Source organism: Telopea speciosissima, chromosome 9 (assembly GCF_018873765.1).
Source record: "Telopea speciosissima isolate NSW1024214 ecotype Mountain lineage chromosome 9, Tspe_v1, whole genome shotgun sequence".
NCBI classification, from domain to species: domain Eukaryota; kingdom Viridiplantae; phylum Streptophyta; class Magnoliopsida; order Proteales; family Proteaceae; genus Telopea; species Telopea speciosissima.
The window spans coordinates 3735349-3753611 of record NC_057924.1 but is presented as its reverse complement, the minus strand read 5'-3'; the positions used below and the strand labels follow the sequence as shown (position 1 = coordinate 3753611).

General features: G+C 39.4%; 2 protein-coding genes, 2 non-coding genes and 1 pseudogene across 4 annotated transcripts; 2 read left to right on the top strand and 3 right to left on the bottom strand.

The window, feature by feature from the left end:
• The first annotated feature begins 1647 nt into the window (after positions 1 to 1647).
• Positions 1648 to 9954, top strand: LOC122638891 (probable tyrosine-protein phosphatase DSP4). The gene is made up of 5 exons (XM_043831742.1): positions 1648 to 1986; positions 2132 to 2225; positions 9310 to 9367; positions 9459 to 9502; positions 9639 to 9954. The coding sequence occupies exons 1-5, from the start codon at positions 1733 to 1735 to the stop codon at positions 9876 to 9878; spliced, it is 690 nt and encodes a 229-aa protein (XP_043687677.1). The 5' UTR covers positions 1648 to 1732; the 3' UTR covers positions 9879 to 9954.
• A 2166-nt stretch (positions 9955 to 12120) lies between these two features.
• LOC122641227 lies at positions 12121 to 12224 on the bottom strand (annotated as a pseudogene).
• Positions 12225 to 12338: 114 nt separating this feature from the next.
• LOC122641225 lies at positions 12339 to 12432 on the bottom strand. Its single transcript, XR_006329872.1, has one exon. It is a non-coding gene; the product is annotated as a small nucleolar RNA Z103 (small nucleolar RNA).
• Positions 12433 to 12668: 236 nt separating this feature from the next.
• LOC122641177 lies at positions 12669 to 12798 on the bottom strand. Its single transcript, XR_006329827.1, has one exon. It is a non-coding gene; the product is annotated as a small nucleolar RNA snoR111 (small nucleolar RNA).
• Positions 12799 to 14808: 2010 nt separating this feature from the next.
• LOC122640243 (extracellular signal-regulated kinase 7-like) lies at positions 14809 to 17913 on the top strand. Its single transcript, XM_043833391.1, has 3 exons — positions 14809 to 14983; positions 17275 to 17417; positions 17671 to 17913. Exons 1-3 carry the CDS (start codon positions 14809 to 14811, stop codon positions 17911 to 17913), a joined length of 561 nt encoding a protein of 186 aa, XP_043689326.1.
• Positions 17914 to 18263: the final 350 nt, after the last annotated feature.

The window sequence follows — 18263 nt, the reverse complement described above, 5'->3', positions numbered from 1 at the left end:
CGTCAAGATCATCAAAGAAGTCCCATACTCACTTTCAAGTTGCATCTCAAATCTAATTTTAGATATTCGTCAGTTGGCTTGTCATTTATTCTTCTTTTCCTGTTTTCACTTATGTAGGGAAGCAAATGTTATTGCTCACACTCTAGTCTGGAAGGTTCTATCTATGGGTAGTACGACAAATTGGTCTATTTCGATTCTTTGGTTGATAAATGTTTGTAATTTTGATCCCTTATGTTCTAACTCCCTTTGCAATAGAATTACTTTTTATCAAAAAAAAATAAAAATATTGATGATTAGTGTCACGAAAAAAAAAATGATGTGATTAATTCTGATCATTGGATATTTTTAGAGAATGGCCATGATTAGTCACATGTTCAATTTCAACATCAAATACATTTCTATATTTATATAATGGGATAGTGTGCCATCTATGTTCATGCACCCTCTATAGTTTGGTGCACTCCCTTTGTCATGGTTTGAGGAAATGGATAGAAATCGATAGAATCAATTGATCCCAATTTCAAATTTGTATTGAATTTCTAGGGTTTAAGTCGAATCTTGGCGGATCTAACTGAATTAGAATAAGAAATTCAGAATCAACAGGTACCGATCCCATTATAGATTCCACTTATTTGAACCATGCTTTCTTATGGTAATTAAATTTAAACGTTTTTGGGTTAGGTATACATTCTTGAATATATTCTAGGTCTAAGAATGCATTCTGAAGCAAGAAAATAGTGAAGAATCAAGTTTCATAATGCATTCAATACCTATAATCTATTCCGAGAACGCATACCAAACACAACCAAATAACTATTTGTTTTGCTGTGTGACTAATTCCAATTAGGCCGAAACTTTACATGTGAACTAGGGATGCAAGTTTGGCCTTGACAGCCTAAGCTGGTCCTAGCCCGCCCTGAGCCCGAATAGGACTTGGGTTAAAATATCCTAGCCCTGAGAACGGGTAAGGGTTGGGAATTTCTGACCCTGAGTCAAGGTTGGATTGGGCTAGGGTTGAGGCCTCGGGCTGAGCCTGACCCGGCCCAACCCAACCTTGTCTTCTATTTTTCTTTTCCTTCTTCCTGTTCTTTCTTTCTTTCTTCTTCTTCCCAACCTGACCAGCCCATTCATCCCCCCCCCCCCACCATGTTTAGGGTCAATCAAGGTTGGATTTTTCTAGCGCTAAGTCAGGATCGGACCGAGCCTAGGACCAGCTAAGGAATTGGGCTGTGATTTTAAAAGGCCCGACCCAACCGTACCCTATTGCAACCCTAATGTGAACAAGGGACCATGGTCAAATTGAGAGACCGATATCGATCACCATCGAACTCGATATTGATACCATTATGGATTCACTTAATCAAAACACTAATTTTTTTATTGGAAACCCACATCCATATCGTATCGACCGATCTGATCCGATTCCTAAACCTTGCACCCAGAACCACATGATATGAATGATAAGTGGTTACAAAAAGCAAATGTCACCCACACGGTGACAATAAATTAAACGCGTAAATAAATAAAATTAAAAAGGTGAAAAGGAGAAAGGAGAGGGAAGAGAAGATCCTGTGAGATTCTAGATACGCTATTTGTTTAGCTTCTATTATTCTCTATTACCAAGTAGTCAAGTACTGACGTTTTGTTGTTATTATATATATCCTTTCTCTCCCGGAGTTCCCTTCACTGTCCCCATTTTCTATTTTCCCATTCATTTGTTGGCGCGAAAGTGATGAAAGTTGAGAAGGTCGGGAGAGAGATGTGTATAGCGAATGAGATTGCAGTAGATGAGGAGTTGGAGCTGAAGCTTGAGATGATCTCTGAAGCTAAGATTCCGTCCACCGTTGCGGAGTCCGACAGAGATGGAGAAGAGATGTTCGTTCCGCCTCTCAACTTCGCTATGGTCGATAATGGTGTCTTCAGGTCTGGTTTCCCCGATACGGCCAATTTCTCCTTCTTACAAACCCTTGGCCTTCGTTCTATCATGTGAGTGCTTGTGGACACTCTTGAAGTTTCAACTCGTTCTCCTTATTTCCTTCCCTCTGTTGTTTCCATCTTCTGGTTTTAGAATCCAGATAGGTTTTAATTGACAATCCTGATGGTCTAGGGTTTTCTCTGTGCTTTTGTGTAGATGTCTTTGTCCCGAACCTTATCCGGACCACAATACCGAGTTTCTTAAGTCGAACGGGATTCAGCTTTTTCAGTTCGGAATCGAAGGATACAAGGTAATTTTTCTACATTGGATTGGTATTTACAAGTTAGTTTGCATTGTGTAGCGAAGTTCGATTTGGAAGTTTTCAATTTGAAGTTCATGCAGCAAGTTAAGCTGCTACGCTTCACCATTTGATTTGCCTATTTGTGTGCCGGTAACTTGTGCATGGTTAGAGAATTTATGGAATTAAAGAATTAGGTATTAATGGACGGTAAGTTGGAGCTCTGTCCTCGATGATCCAAGTTGCTTGTATAATTTGCTTCAAGTATGGTGGAGGGAGGGAGCCGTAGTAATATAGGCCTATGAAATGTGCTTGGCTATGAGTCTGACTAAACTAACAAGCTGTGAATCGAAGAAATGCAAATAGTGAGGAACCAAAGTACATTGTTGGAATGATGTTTATAGAGTTATGTAAATACTGATGCAAAATATGTGTTTGTTTGTGCTTACATCCGATATATGTTTGCTGCTCAAAAATGATTTTGCTTGACTATTTCTCATTCTATCTCAGATTAATAGTCTATATGATATTCATGCGTTTCAGTTCTCTGACATTCTAATCTGATACAATGCTTGTTGTCTGCAACTGTTTTTCTTTCTTGATCATATGATAAAGAGAACTATTTCCTGATCTTCGCTAAATTTTTCAAGAGGCAAAATACTTATTATCTCATTATAACAAGGAAACGTTAATTAATTTTGGAATAACTGCTGAAAAGTTCTAAATTGTTGCAAAAGGAAGAATTACGTGTTTTATTCACCATTAGCCCTTTGCTCTGAGGGAAAAAACGATCTGTTGCTTTTACATCTATATGTTTAATTTACCCTTATTGAGTGTCAAATTTTTATTTTTTATTTTTTGTTGGGGGGGGGGGGGGGGAAGGGGTTCAAATCTAGTGCTTTTGGATTGAATACATGTCCCAGCACATCTCTGATCTCACTAACAGGAGATCATATTTTCCTTATCTGAACTATGATAGGATAACATAACTGAGATAAAAAAAATAAAAAAAAAGCTCAATTATTTTTTACCATTTAAAATATGATTTTAATCCAAATAATATTTTTCTAAATGAATATTAGTGATTGAGCATATAAATTAGAAGAAACTGTGGGGACAGAATTTCTTGCAGCCATACTTACAATTTCTTTTTCTTGATCTACAGCTATAGTTATGTTTCTTTTATATATTTGTTTGGTTGGATGATATTTTCCTCTACAGGTTTATTAATAGGAAAAAAAAGAAAAACAAATTTATTTGATCACTATAATCTCTACAAACTTCAAATTTTGTGACATTTCAGTGGGTCTGCAGAAGTGGGACTTTGTGGTTCATTTAAAACTTAATGCAAACTACTTTCTCTTTTAACTATTATTAAAGCTTGGTTTCTTCAGTAATTAGCTGTTCTAGCTGTCTCTCTTTCCTGAATTTATCGTGAGACAGCTACATAAAATTATCACTTGCCCTCGCATCGTACTTTTTTACTTTCTGTGTTTGTAATTTAGTAATCTCCCGTATACTGTGTTTTGTTAGAATTCTATCGATGGGATAAAATGACTGAAACGAATTGTCAGTATTTTTCTAATGTGAAAAGAACGCTGCCAGGCTGCGTAGCATACGTAATGCCTCCCTGTCTCTATCTCTTTCCACCTCTATGAAATGACTTATCTGCCCCCTATTGTGGGAGGAGAGAGATAGACACAGGGAAGCACTTAGCATACGCCAAGCAGCCAGATAGGGAACTCAATCCCTTTTCTAATATTGGATTAAACTTTTGGCTGTGATGCTTGACATTGAATTATTATACTAATGCTTATTTACTTGATATTTTAGTGCTACTAGTTAGAAATAAAGGCATTATAGTACTCTTGCTCTGGCATTAAACACTTGTTGGTTACTTTTATGACACAGTCCTCAAGTGATTATGAGTGGAAACATTCATTGTATGACATTATTCTTTAGGTTCATCTGGATTCTTGGAAAGGATTTGCGTATAATCTTTGGCTCAGTTTCAAGCCTAAGTTTGTAAATTAAGCTTGCATAATGTTGTCAACAGATTTTGCAATCTCTCATTGCAGAAACATATTTGCAGAGTGTTCTTTCTCTTCCTTACACAGGCATCACTAACTAGCAAACCCAAGTGGTCCCTTTTTTTTTTTCTGGGTTGAGTTCTTTGTCAAATTATAAAATTTATGCACAAGTCTCAATTATTGGGGAGTTGCTGACCCTTGAACTCTTGATAGATTGTTGTTTTTAGTCATGCCATCCACTGTAAGCATCATTTCTCCACCATCTTTACTCACATGATTGTTATGTCTGTACGGGTTGAAATTGTAGCTTGATGTAGCTTGTCCAAACATTCTTCCAGCTCGTATCAAGCACATTCCTTCTAAATCATGTGGTCTGTAACACATGCCCATTAGTATTCTCATTGTATTACTCAACTGTATAATTTTGCTCGTCTACCAGCTAGTATGTAGCCTCTGGTGTAAGTTTTATTCCTGTAACCTTCTCAGCTTCTTGCTGTGATTCATTTTTCTTCTCAAAATCACAGGTTTCAGAGTCCCATCCCTATTAGACAAAGACATCTTCTCAATTCTAATCCATCAAGGCCATTTTCCAAGGAGTGTCTTCTTCATCCTTCCAATGGACCAGATTCCCAACACCCCATACCCCTGCCTTTTGGTTTACAAACCCATTTCCATAACTTTTTATTCTTGCCCTTCAACCCTGTTCTGAACAAAATCTTGAATTATCTTTTCTGTCACAAAATCCTTCCTTTTGGTTTCTCATACAGTTTAATCTATTTGAAATTCCATTTTGAATTTAGTTGTTTCCATTCTACAGTCATTTTGGTGGCATTTTAACTTGAATAATACGAGCACATGGAATGTATATAGGCTCTGATCTGGTCATGGCCTGCAATCTAAGACACAGTTTTTCGGAATGAAGGGCTTCTCGGCTGTTTGTATCGCTTATGATTTATAATCTCTAAGGTTTATTTGTTCTTCCTTTCATTACTGTTAAAATTTAAATATATCTACGTTGTCACCCTGCCCAGCCCATAGCCTTGTAGTCAAGGTTTAATATTTCGCGATATCTCGGTATCTCGGGCCTACCGAGATATCCGAGATACCTGAAATATCACGAAATATGACCGAAATATTGCATTTTTTCTGCAATATTTCGGGGGTCCATCTCGGGGGGTATTTGGCCATATCTAGGCCTAAAACTTCATGGACAGCCTTATTTAAGCTTAATAAACACATTTAAACCATAAAATTGTAAAAATGTGAATTCAAATTGGTGTTTTGGGCTTGCGCCCTTGATTGACATACGGTCGCCGACCCTAATGTATAAATAGTTAAATAAACATAGATTAGGCAGTTAATATTTAATAATAGTATTTAACTTCATCACATATCAAGTTAAAGCCAATACACATTGATGAGTACCACGATTCTCATAAACTCCATAATATTCATTAACTCGCTTAAAGCCTTAAAGGCAATACACTAAGTGTCAAAGTCAGTAAGTCACAAGACTCGCAAGTCACAACTCACAAGTTCATAGATCAATGAAATCACAACTTAAGTTACAAATTACAAGTGCTAAACTGCTAATAGTAGTTGCTGTGCCTCCCTGGATCAATCCCACTCATGTCTCGCTGGAGTCGACGTCCATTGCTCTCTGTTTGAAGGACATATGTGGACCACGGTATAGAATCGGAGAAGAAACGACTGTAGTCATCCACAAGTGTCACGTAAATGGAATCATCAACATACTGTAGGTAACCTATCCTAGGATATAAGCTAGGGTTACCAATCGATCCAGTCCGTGAAGAAGATGATCCACTGTGATATGATGTTGGTGCCGGCGCAAGAGGCGATGGCATTGGCTGCATGTATGGCTGGTGAGGTTGGTAGCTAGGTCCGCTAGGGTATGCGAAGATGTTATGTACAAAAGATGATCCAGTATGTCCCTGGGACTGGGACTGGGACTGGGACTGGGACTAGTAGTCATAGTCCCCTACCCCATTAAACTGCCCATATGATGATGATCCATATCCATATCCACCGTAAGGTTGTGATGCACCATAATCCGATGCCAATGGAGTGGTATGTGCGTCAAAAGATGGGGCACGCCAGTTTCCAGTCGGTCCTCCCTCCCTATCACCCATACTCAAACCACCAACAGAGCTAGATAGGTTATCAATGTCCATGTGATCAGGTTGCAACTGTGTTTGTCGACCCCTACGCTTCCTGTTAAATAGTGGAAAAAGGCTTGGATGATGAGCTTAGATGACCCTCCGATGAGTTTACCGGCGAAAATCCGACAACAATGTGCTTGAACAATGGCTAGAGTGTTGGATGAGAGCTTGGAAGAGTGGAAGAATAGGCAAAAGATGGAAATTCCTTAGCAAATGCAGCTCTTGGTCGAAATATCTGTCCAATCTAGAGTGGTCTAAAGTGGATTGGATGCTCCAGTCCAGCTGATCTGGATCACCCACTCCGGCCTATTCGAACAATTGCATGGTGGACATGTGGTGTGCAGCTTATGAGAGTTATGATTGAAAAAAGAAAAACCTTCGGAAGAACTGAGGGAGGGACTGGAGATGCAAAGGGAGGAGGGAGCCAAGGGAGATGACGGGTGGGGAACCGGGGACACAGAAGAGAAGGGGGAGCCGAGGAGAGGAAGATGGAGGTGGGGGCCGGTGATGTAGAGGGAGAGTGGGAGGTCGAGTCAAAGAGGGGGAGGGGCAAGGTAGAGCCTATCTACGGTGGTCAACAAATGACAAGGGTTGAGGGAAGAGATGTCACAGTCATCTTGCTTGGCATGGTAGTGGCACATTGGTGGGCACGCATGGGTGTGCATGGTAGCTCGAAGGTGGCTTGGAGTGAGCATGGCGAAGCTTGAAGCAGGTATTGACTGTGCCATTCGAGTGGAGCTGTTACTACACCTTGGGCATAGTCATGACGGTTGGCTTGGTGTGGTTCCAATTTGGAGAGAGAGAGAGAGTAAGTCATAGGCATCGATGTCCATCTCCGACAATGACGCGTTGACTACTGCTGTCAAGGCATCACTGCTAAAGATTTGCGTGTGGGTCTCTACTGAGTTTTTTTGGAGTGGTTTAGAGTTGCAGAGGTTGGTTCTAGTGTTCCACCTCTGTTTACTTAAGAGAGAGATGGTGGATGCAACTAATGTCAAATAAAAGTCTGCAGATCCCCTTATATATCGGAGTCGCTGGAGTTAAGTTGTAGTGTCCGTCGATCTGAGGAGGAGCAATGGTGATGGGATTAACACTGCAGCTGAAGGAGCCGAGGAGCAACAACTATCTTGCAGTGGTACTCTCTCTCTCTCTCTGGGTATTGTTCCATTTTTTAATTAGTTTCTCTCACCATTTCATAAGGCGATCCAGTAAAGTCGATCAATGGAGGCATAATCATCCGATTCAGGCCGATTCTGATTGATCTAGATCCGGTTCCTTAAACCCTGGCCCAAACCTCTAGGATTACGTATTAGCTGCCTTCCATACTCCCTACACTTTAATTGTTTCAGGTGCAGGTTGAACATTTTCTTGGATCCTTTTAATACATGGTAGCTTTAGAATATCAGAATGCAGGAAGGATATTTAATACTGGATCTCTATAGATCCTTTTGCTTCTTTTGAATGTGTGGTACATCTGATGAGGGGCAAGGCTATTGCAACCTGTCGGTTGCATGTTCAAAACTTGGAAACATCCTCTCCTGCAAAGCAGGGGGTAAGGCTGCGTACATTGGTCCCTCCCAGACCCTGCAGTAGCGGGAGCCTCATGCTGTGCTTCCTTTTAGTTCCTCCATGGTGCTTCTACCCACTTAGCCCTTGTACTTGTTGTTAAATCAGGGGGGTGTGACTTTGACATAACAATTCCTTCTAGAGATATATATTCCATGTACCAGGATGTTTCTGTTTCCATCAAAAGAAGTATATTATGTGTCAGTACGTATCTGTTCTCTCTAAACAACTTAGAAACGTGGTTTACTATTTTGTGTGTCAGTATGCTTTGCTCTTTCTGATTTCTTCTAAAATTTGCCTCATTTTAGTTCCTGGACGGTGTTTCTACCCACTTCACCCTTCTTGAATTGGAAGATTGTAATTTGTCACTTTTTTCATAGCAATTCTTTCTAATTAACTCAGAATAGTTTTACTTTTTTCTCATCATTTCTAGTAGAAACTTTACTATAAACCTGGATTGACTGAGTTATTTTTCTTAGTACAACAAAGCTAATTCCTAGTCTGGCAAAACCATGTAAGGATAATTTTTTTCCCTCCTTTCTGTCCCATATTTGTCTTGTCATGGTCAGATAGAAACACCTAAAGTCGTGATTGTTGAGCAACATCTCGGTCCCAACCTGATCTTGTTAATTATTAGTCAAACTAACCCACTCTGTCCAATGAAGAATGCAATCACCTAATAATCTTTCATTTTATCCCCTGTGAGGCCGTATAAGCTAAAGGTTGGTAGAACTTGACCCACGCCTTTTGGCACACCTAACCCAGTACCAGCTCATTATTCCCTAATCATTGCAGGCTGGCAAGGTGTGCCTTTGGTGACCATGTGCCATTGCCATCCTGAGCCAGGATGAATTCAGTTAATTACTGAATAGACGAAACATTTATAGGTATGACTCTATTTAATCAATGTGCTTCTTGCTGGCATATTACACTATATGTTGATATATATTAGTTATATTAAGGTGATTGTCCCTGGAAAGTTTCTAGTTAGCTGGATTTGGAGGGTGGCTGAAGTCATCTGTGCTTGTGTGTTACCACAAACACTAAGAAGAAAAAGTATTTTCATATCCCTGAAGTTGCACAAATTTGTACAGAGAATAGTGACTTAATTAACGGTGATTAAGTGGAAAAGATTTAATGAAACATTCAGGGGATCCGATGTATCTGTGCTGAAATGCTTTTTCAAAAAATTTCCTTTTTTATTTAATTTTATTTTTTGGGTGCGCACAGTTGTTTTTTGACACTCAAATTGGTGAAATTATTTACTGGGGAATTTTTTGGTAATGTATCATGTTCCTGAAGGCTACCTTCTGTATGCAGGAACCTTTTGTAAACATTCCAGAAAATATGATTCGTGAAGCACTCAAAGTTATCCTTGGTATAAAAAATGCTAAATCATTAATTTAATTTATGGTCAGTTTAGTGTTTGCTTTCCAACTTGTTTATAATTGAACCTGCATGGCATGCAGATGTTAGGAACCATCCAGTTTTAATCCATTGCAAGCGGGGAAAGGTATGCACATTACTCTCTCTCTCTCTCTCTCTCTCTCTCTCTCTCTATATATATATATATATATATATATATGTGGAGTTTGAACTTTTAAAACATGTATGTGTTTATAATTTTATTTCTTTATTGTTCCATTCAGCATCGAACTGGTTGTCTGGTGGGGTGCTTAAGAAAATTGCAACGATGGTGCCTGTCTTCAGTCTTCGATGAGTACCAGCGATTTGCTGCTGCCAAAGCTAGGGTTTCAGATCAGAGGTTTATGGAGTTATTTGATGTTTCCAGCTTGAAGCACCTGCCTGCAACATTCTCATGTTCCAACTCAAAGTCGGAAAGCTTTACTTCACAGGGAAGAGGATGGAAATCTTATCCAAAATATTAATGGATAATGGTGACCTCGAAGATGGGGTTTGGCAGTGAATGAATAAGACAATCCGTTTTTTTTATATGCGGATAGTTAGAAGCATTGTTGCAGATGCTTTTTCCTCATCTGTACCCCCTTTTAGGGTGGTGGTTCTTTTATTTGCTGTTTGTTAACGATCTATAAGGATATTGTTGTAGGGTATTCTCTTTTTATATGTTGTTTTCGGCTGGATTTATGTAGGTTTAATCAACTTCACTTGTAATCAATCATTTGTTTTAAGTTCCAGACTTTGTAATGTGTAAATAGTTCACAATGATGAGTTAGTATGTAACGAGCCAATTGATTGAATTTCGAAAATTTGGCACATTGACTTGCTTGAAGAATTTTTTCACCCAATTTATAAAGAAGCAATTCTTCAGGTCAGCTTGGGTTTATTCCTTACATAAGATTGCCAAGTCTGAGGCGGCTCTCCTAATGGTATATTCTTTTCGGTTCCCTCAGCTTATAATCTCTTAACAAATCAGAAGCAAGCTGAAGAAGTAGCTGCGGTTTCAACTTCTCGACTCTGTATGGAAACGTATCTGGTCGGCTAAATCTTTTCCAAAAATAAAATCCCAACTTTGGAGAAGTTGCGCTCAAGGAGTTGCATCAGGTTAAAGATTATTGTTTGGTTCGGAAGCTCTCTTACATATTCTCCTCCAAGCAATCATGATCCGAAGCTCTCTCAATGTCTCGAAGGTTGAGATGATATCTTCTACAAGGATAAAAAAGCTTGATCGGGAATCTCTCTTCTTGGCCATCTTTATTCTGCAGGTATCTATGGAAGGCAAGAAATAATATGATATTCAAGAGAAGGAACAGATCTCCATATGAAGCTAGTAAAGCTGTTGAAAATGCTTTTCAACCTATATCTTCTTGAGTTACGATGCCCAATTCAAATCAGCTCTCCAAGTGGTTTTGTGAAAGTTGATGGTTCCCTTCAAAAGAACAATTCTAGTGACGATATTGGAGGTTATTATACGCGACCACTTTGGGTCCCCTCTGTTAGCAATTTCTGAAAAGAGCTTCTTCAACATCCCCTTCATATAGAGGAAGCTACCGGCATCCGTAGTGGACAATCTCAAGCAGTCTCAGCTGGCTATAGAAGTATTCAAATTGAATCTGATAACCAGAAAGTTATAATGCGTCTCGAAGACTCAAACTAATGTCCCCCACTAGAAGCAGTTTCGGTTATTAGGATATTAATTATCAAAGTTATCTTTTTTCGTTTAAGCATTGCTCTTTCTATTGTATTCCAAGGACTACTACTATCAACACTTGAGCTGATTCCTTGGCCCAGAAGACCCTGTCGATAGCATGTTCGACAATGTAACCTCCATGCACCATCTGGCTTCGTCTCCTTCGTGAGAGAGAAGGTATTGGTGACCCATGCTCTTTGAAAAAATGAACTTAAAAATGGCCAAATGACTGTGTTGTATATATTATGGTATATGGTTCTTCTTCACCTTAAGGTGAAAAGAGAAGTGCGACACTCCAACCCTTGTTGTTGAGGGTTTAAAATATCTTTCACCATTTTAGAGGATCAGATATATGTATGAGGAGATTCTTTCTGCACCATGGGTTAAAAGAAACTGATGACACATATTGAAATTATTAAAAGCTAGAACTCAGTATGTGCATTGTTGGTCCATCTGAAAGTGCCTCTTTTACTTTCCAAACTGGTCAGATCTATATGATGTTTTAAGCGATAATCCTGATCCTCTACGGCAAGCTGCCCGCAGAGGGCTGAACGGCATAGACAGAGCAGCACGCACAAAAACCACCTTACCCTGCCCAAACGCCAAGGCCAAGGAAAGATAATGCAATCATTGTGCGTACAGCCCAATCTGCGCCGCACAGGCCGCTACGGGCAGCTGGGCGTAGACTATCTGCATTGTTTAAGCGAGTGTCTCTATTTACTCCCATAGTCCCTATGGATGGTGGATCCCACCCGGGCAAGGTGTTTGGGCATGGGTAGAGAGGTCATTTCAGCCCCCCTTTGTTAGAGGAACTGGGAACTGGGCCGGTCAACAAACTGGAGGTGATAAAGATCCTAGTCCCACCTATTCAAATCCCATTAAAGAATAATTTATTCTTTCTATTATTCGGTAATTTCACCTGTTTCTAAACCCTAATCATAAGGTGACATAGAACCCAATAGAGTTTGAATTATGCCAGAGTACAGGAGAGGGTCATTTAATTTTCACAATTCTGGATTGGAAAGGATCAGACATCTGGCTTTTAAATCTCCAGAAATTTGGAGATGATAAAACAGCACAGTTTGAATCAGCGTCGATCATATGGGGAAAGTGTCCTCATCTCCCATCCATTCGTTTCCGATTACTTGACCTAATAAGATAAGGAAATAGAGAAGAAAAGTTTTAAAAAATAATAATTGAAAAGACATTTATGGGCGTAAATTTCAAATCGCTTAGAAGGATGGATCAGATTCCTGGCTTAGATTCTCCGAAGAGAAAAAAATAGCTTAGTCTCATCAGAATCGATCAGTTGGGGAAAGAATTATCACTTCCATCGATTCAAAGTGAAGGAACAGATGCATACACTGTTCACCGTTAGCTTCACCAGATTCAAACCAATTAAAAATAGTAAATTCCATTAAAAACACAGTAAAGGGAAGGGGGAAGAAACCCCAGAAACAGGCATAACAAATCCTTGATGATCACTTGAAAAAACCCATCAAAATCGGAAGGAGGGAGAGAGAGAAAGGAGAAAAAGAAAAAAGATGGACGCAATTAACAAGAAAAAAAAATGTTGACGAGCAACAATCGAATCACCAATCAAGGAAAGGGCGACTGAAACGATATCTCGCCTACCATTCGATATTCCTCTGATTCCCATAAACGAGAGACACATATGTTAAAGCCTCTCATTCTATTTATCGATTCAGAGGACTCTATTTTGATTTCCCTTCTAAAACACTAGAAAATAGCAGAAACAATCGATAAAAACAGCTCGTTAAACCACAATAACCCTAACAGACTACAGAACAATCGAATCAATCTAACCCTAGCCTCCCATCAAGCTACGAGAAGACAGAGAAATGAAAGAGTTTCAAACCCTAGCCTCCATGGACCTCCGACTCTCTGATTGTTCATGCCGATTACTATTTATAAGCATATCGATGACAAGTAACCCTATTACGAAACATCCCTCGACGACTCGACTCCTCTCCAGTCACTGGACATAAATGGTGAGACAAAATAGGGACGGGACTTCCGGGGGGAACGGAGTCGGTAACCTGACTCACCTCCGATCCGATCTGATTCTATTTTGGATCAGCCAGAATGGGTTAAAAAATCTAAGTATTAGCCATAAATCACCTTAAAAGTGGTATTTGTATCATTTTGAATCGGTTGGAATCGGGAACGGGCTAGCCGATTCTGATCTGAATCGATTGATTCCACCAATCTGATTCAGATTCGTACCGCTTCTCTCTTTGTTTTATCTCAGCCTTCCTCTCCAAGAGAAGATCTTGTGTTGTGTGCCTTGTGTGGGCGTGTGAGTATGTTGTGTATATTCGTCATTTCATAGATCTAACTCATAAAAGTCAACCTTTTGGGATTGGTGTGTCATTTTCATTAGAAAAAACAAAAAAACCAGTGAAGACCGTGTGTATAACTGTGTGTGCGTTTGAAATTTTACTTTTTTGAAAAAATTTCATTACAGTATGTGTAAGCTGCATGTAAACTTTCAAAAGAATCGAGTTGGGGACATGATTTTATTGGTAATTGGTATTAGGAGTGATTTCGATCTCGGTCGATACTGATACAATACTGATCCAAATTGAACACATATACCCCTAAATTAAACTTAAAAAAAAAAACACAACCTAGTTCAGTCTCGTATTGGTTAAGAATCAGTATCAGTGGCTAAAACCATGGTTGGAAAGGGAGAGGATGTTGAAAACAAATCCTAATATGATGCATAAAAGAATAAAAATAGCAAACAACAATCACAAATACAAGGATTTACTTGGTTCAACAAGATTGCTTACATCCACAGTAAGATGAAATCTGTTTCACTATCAATGGAGAATAGAATTACAACCACTAGTCAAACGGTCATTCAAAATCAAACCACAAACCAAGCAACGGAATACAAGATATCGTACAAACCAGATTCAGATCCTCGGCAGGACTGTGCTGCCCAAACACGGTGAGGCATGCAATGACCACCTTACCCCACTTGAGCAAGGCACTCGAATAGGGGTAAGACGATCATTGCATGCCTTGCAGTGTCTAGGCAACACGGTCCTACCGAGCAACTCGACAGCAGAGGATCCAAATTGCGTACAACCCCCCAACAGAGAGGATGGATAGGGAGCGAGATTTGAGAGAGAAAGTAAGTATTCTGATTATTTTTTTTTTAAAAAGGTTTAGGGAAAATTACACTGTCACCCGCTGAAGTTTGTACTAAATACAGTACAACCATCTGTGCTTTCAAATTATACACCCAACACCTTCAAGTGGACGGTGTTAAAATATAAATTTTAAATGACAATTTTACCCTTCAATTAAAATAACCTATTCTAATTTTTTATTTTCAAACATAAAAAAGTGGGACCCACCACTATTTCTTTCTCTTCTTCTTTCTTCTTCTTCAACCACCGCTGCAACTTTGATCCCACTCCTTACGATCAAACTCATCAAAGCATCACTGTAGGTGTTGATGTTGTACATGAAGGGAGAAAAGCCTTATCAATCTCAATCATTACGTATTTCCACTGCTTTTACCTGAAATGGAAACATATGGATCAACTTTAGTTTTTACATTTTTCTGTTTCTATCTTTCGTTCACCTTTAGTTTGAAGAGATGTTGTCGTCATTGTTTATCTTCTTATAGTGGTTCCAATTTTATGAATCAAAGCAAGGCGAAGATCTATTTCACCATGGAATATGTTAAAGGTGGGAAGCTCTTCAACAAGGTTGCAAAAGGGAGGCTTAAAGAAGCACGCAAATACTTCCATCAATTGATCGGTGCCGTCAATTTCTTCCATAGCCGAGGGGTCTACCACCGTGATCTCAAGCCGGAAAATCTCCTCCTCGATGAGAACGGCAACCTCGGTGACTTCCTATAAAATTTTCAAGGGCCTATGTTATCTTGATTAGACCATAGTTTTTGGGTGTTATTAAGGATCAAGAAATAGGGGTCCTATTTTCAGAGATCCTATAATTTTTTCAGTAAGAAATACTGAAACAGAGGATTCATCGTACTACAATCGTAATGAATATAAGAGATAACTTACTATCACAGATAGTAGCATATGAAATAGAAATTTACTTCCGCAGTTTATAAATCAATACTTCCTAAAAAAAAGGTTTTTGGGAAATTATGTAGATGAAGCAAGAGTGTAGAGTGTGACTCACGGGTTGAACTCTTGTATCTGAAGCAGGCAGTGCAATGCTCGGTAGTTGACATCAATTACATCAAAAGCATATCAGAACGACGAAGAACCATCACATGCATCCATTTTTCGAAACTGAACAAATCATTGAACCTATTGATGACGAATATCTAAAATTCATGATTTTAATTTGTTTTTGAGATTAATCATTTCATATTACCTCAGGAGTGGAGTTGAAGAGAAGGAAGACGCACTGATAGAAGAAAGTACCCGTAGCCACCGAATCTACTTGTGCTGTATACGATTTCAGACCTTCCCAGGCGGATTTGAACTTTTGAAGGGCCTCGGCCTTGGTAAGGCGAATCATTCCGACTACGGTGATGTGTGGCTCGATCTCGGGACCTCTGAAATCCGATCTCAGACCTTTCATCACCGCCTTCAATCTCTGGTCATGTCTTCGGGCGGCAATGCAAAAACAGAATAATCATTTTCTTCAGCTCCTTCCATGGGTGGAAGACCGAAGACCACCAGACCAATATTTCAAGAGCGCGCCCCGATTTTGGCCTGAGCACACTCTGCGAGGCTTGCCGGAATGACGGGCTCCTCCACCCGACATGGGGAACGCCGGCGTCGGATTCGAGTAGCAAGGGTCCCAAGGGAAGGGGGTTGTGAAGTTTGGGCTGCCCTATGGGTTAAATGGTAAACTCACACTATATTAAAGGTATATTTGTCATTTTGAGGTATCAATGGTCAACACATTAGCAACTAACGGGAATGCTTTAAAGGAGTGGGACTGAATGTAACAAGAACCTTGAACTCAGGGGTTTGGAATATATATTTTGAAAACACAGGAAGTTACACTGTATTTAGTACAAACCTTAGGTGGTAATAATGTAATTTTCCCTTATTAATTTTAAGGGCCGATTATAAAGGTGATCCGATGAAGTGGATCGTTTGAGTCATGGGCCAATCTAGTTTGATTTCGTCTGATTTCATATTAAAAGCTTGATTGACTAAGCTTAAAATAAATACTTATTGATCTAATGGAAACTTGTGTATAGACTATAGACAGTCTCCTAGAGCGTCTTACCGATTTGATACGAGACAGCCAATGGGAATAAATTTTTAGAACATACATTCCATTTTTTTCCTATGTTAATATATTTTTCCTTTCTCCAAAAATAAATACTTTTTATTAGGTAAAATAAAAAATACTTATTGAGCATAGGGAGAGGGTTATCTGAGCAAGGAGGGCATTCTTTACCTTTTCACATAAAAGAGAGAGAAAAAGTAATAAAAAATAGGGTAAATTATCCATCACCCCTTGGTTTTCAATCGAAACTCATATCACCTTCTGATTTTTGAAAAAACTCAAATGACCCCCTGTATAGTAACAGTATTAGTCTGCTGTTAATTATTGATGTGAAAAGACTATTGTACCCTGGTGCTATTTATCCCAATGGGGCGTCCCTTCCGCTTCCACCTCCAACCATTTCTATCAAGATCTTAGATAAGCCACAGTTGTTAACAATGGTATCGGCAAACTATGGTGTCCAAGCGCCGCAGTTTCGATCGAAGCTATGACAACTAAAATTGCAGCCTCAGAAAATAAGTTACTCGAAACTAGGGGAGAAGACAAACAATTTGTCAAGAGATTAAAATATCTCAAAGAATATTAGGGTTTCAAAACAAATCTGTTGTCGGAGCTACTCTGCTTTCTTTTCTTAAGCTCAAGATATGCTGATGGAATCAAAGATCAAACTCAGGTAGATTCTAGTTTTAGGAGAGAAATGTTTGGATCTTTAGATATAGTTCTGGGAGTGTTGGGACACAAGAAGTCTCCATTCTCAGGTTCGCTTCTCTCTCTCTCTCTCTCTCTCTCTCTCTCCGATTCAAGGGAATCGATGCTTGTAGAGAAATAAATAGAGGAGAGGTGGTTTTGGTTGGGTTATATATATCGCTAGCTGTCGATATCCATCTTCAATCTATCATCTCTCTCATATGGAGCAGGAGTAATGGGCAGCACAGGCAACAAGGAGGGTAGCAGAAGTAGAGACGAAGACGAAGACGAAGACACAGAGTTTTGTTGCAGTGATGACATTCTTACAAAGCTTCTAATTTCACTTACCACTCAAATGCGTCTTCAAATCCAAGTGTGTATCAAGGGAATTCATGAAGTTTTGCTAAGATTTCACTTTTGGTATTTGAAACTTTTTTCTGAAAAATAGAGAATCCCTCTGAAGTAGAAGAGATTTTCGTTTTAATTTCTTTCGTTTTCTCTACAAGCATCGATTCCCCTGAATTGGAGAGAGAGAGAGAGAGAGAGCGAACCTGAGACTGGAGAATGCAATGGAGTCCGGGAGGAAGAGATGAGGTGGATGAGCCGAAATCTGTGTTGATGGTTAGGCTCTCAATCGCGCAGGTCTTGACTGTGATCTCGCAAAAGCAAAAAGTGGCTTTGAGGGAAGCCTACAGGAAGAAGAAGTTCCTGCCACTGATCTTCGTCCGGCGAAAACCAGAGCCATTGCTTGTTCTTCCAGTGGCTTCTCCACCTTCATTGCCCTTAATGTACCAATCGAGCTCCGCTGGGCGACGGCGGCGGCGGCGCCATGGATCCCAGAGATGAAGGGCAGGGCTTGGAGGTGGTGAAGCTTAGAGTTGCAATTGGCACGGCTCCGGTGCCAGTGTTGGGGAAGGTGAAACGTTTCAGTTCTTCACCACACTTGATTTTTGGGGTTTTTTTATAAAAGGTAAAACAGTAAATTTACCCTTATTAGGGGGTAAATTGGGCATTTAAACACTGGTCAAAGGGTAGTTTAGAGATTTAAAAATATTAAACTTGCTGATATCATCACTTAACAGCATAAAACTAACGTTAGGGATTAATTTGTTATTTTGGGGTCTAAATCAGGAGGTGATTTGAGTTTTTTCAAAAATCAGGGGTAATCTAAGTTTCGATTGAAAACCAGGGAGTGATCTATAATTTACCCTAAAAAATA

Bases quoted from the DNA above. Each gene is read 5' to 3' on its own strand.
- LOC122638891 (XM_043831742.1), top strand. From the start codon at position 1,733: ATGAAAGTTGAGAAGGTCGGGAGAGAGATGTGTATAGCGAATGAGATT. The intron at 1,987-2,131 runs GTGAGTGCTTGT...GCTTTTGTGTAG, and splicing joins CTTGGCCTTCGTTCTATCAT to ATGTCTTTGTCCCGAACCTT. The intron at 2,226-9,309 runs GTAATTTTTCTA...TTCTGTATGCAG, and splicing joins TCGGAATCGAAGGATACAAG to GAACCTTTTGTAAACATTCC.
- LOC122640243 (XM_043833391.1), top strand. From the start codon at position 14,809: ATGGAATATGTTAAAGGTGGGAAGCTCTTCAACAAGGTTGCAAAAGGG. The intron at 14,984-17,274 runs GTGACTTCCTAT...CATATGGAGCAG, and splicing joins CGATGAGAACGGCAACCTCG to GAGTAATGGGCAGCACAGGC. The intron at 17,418-17,670 runs GTGTGTATCAAG...GTTGATGGTTAG, and splicing joins AAATGCGTCTTCAAATCCAA to GCTCTCAATCGCGCAGGTCT.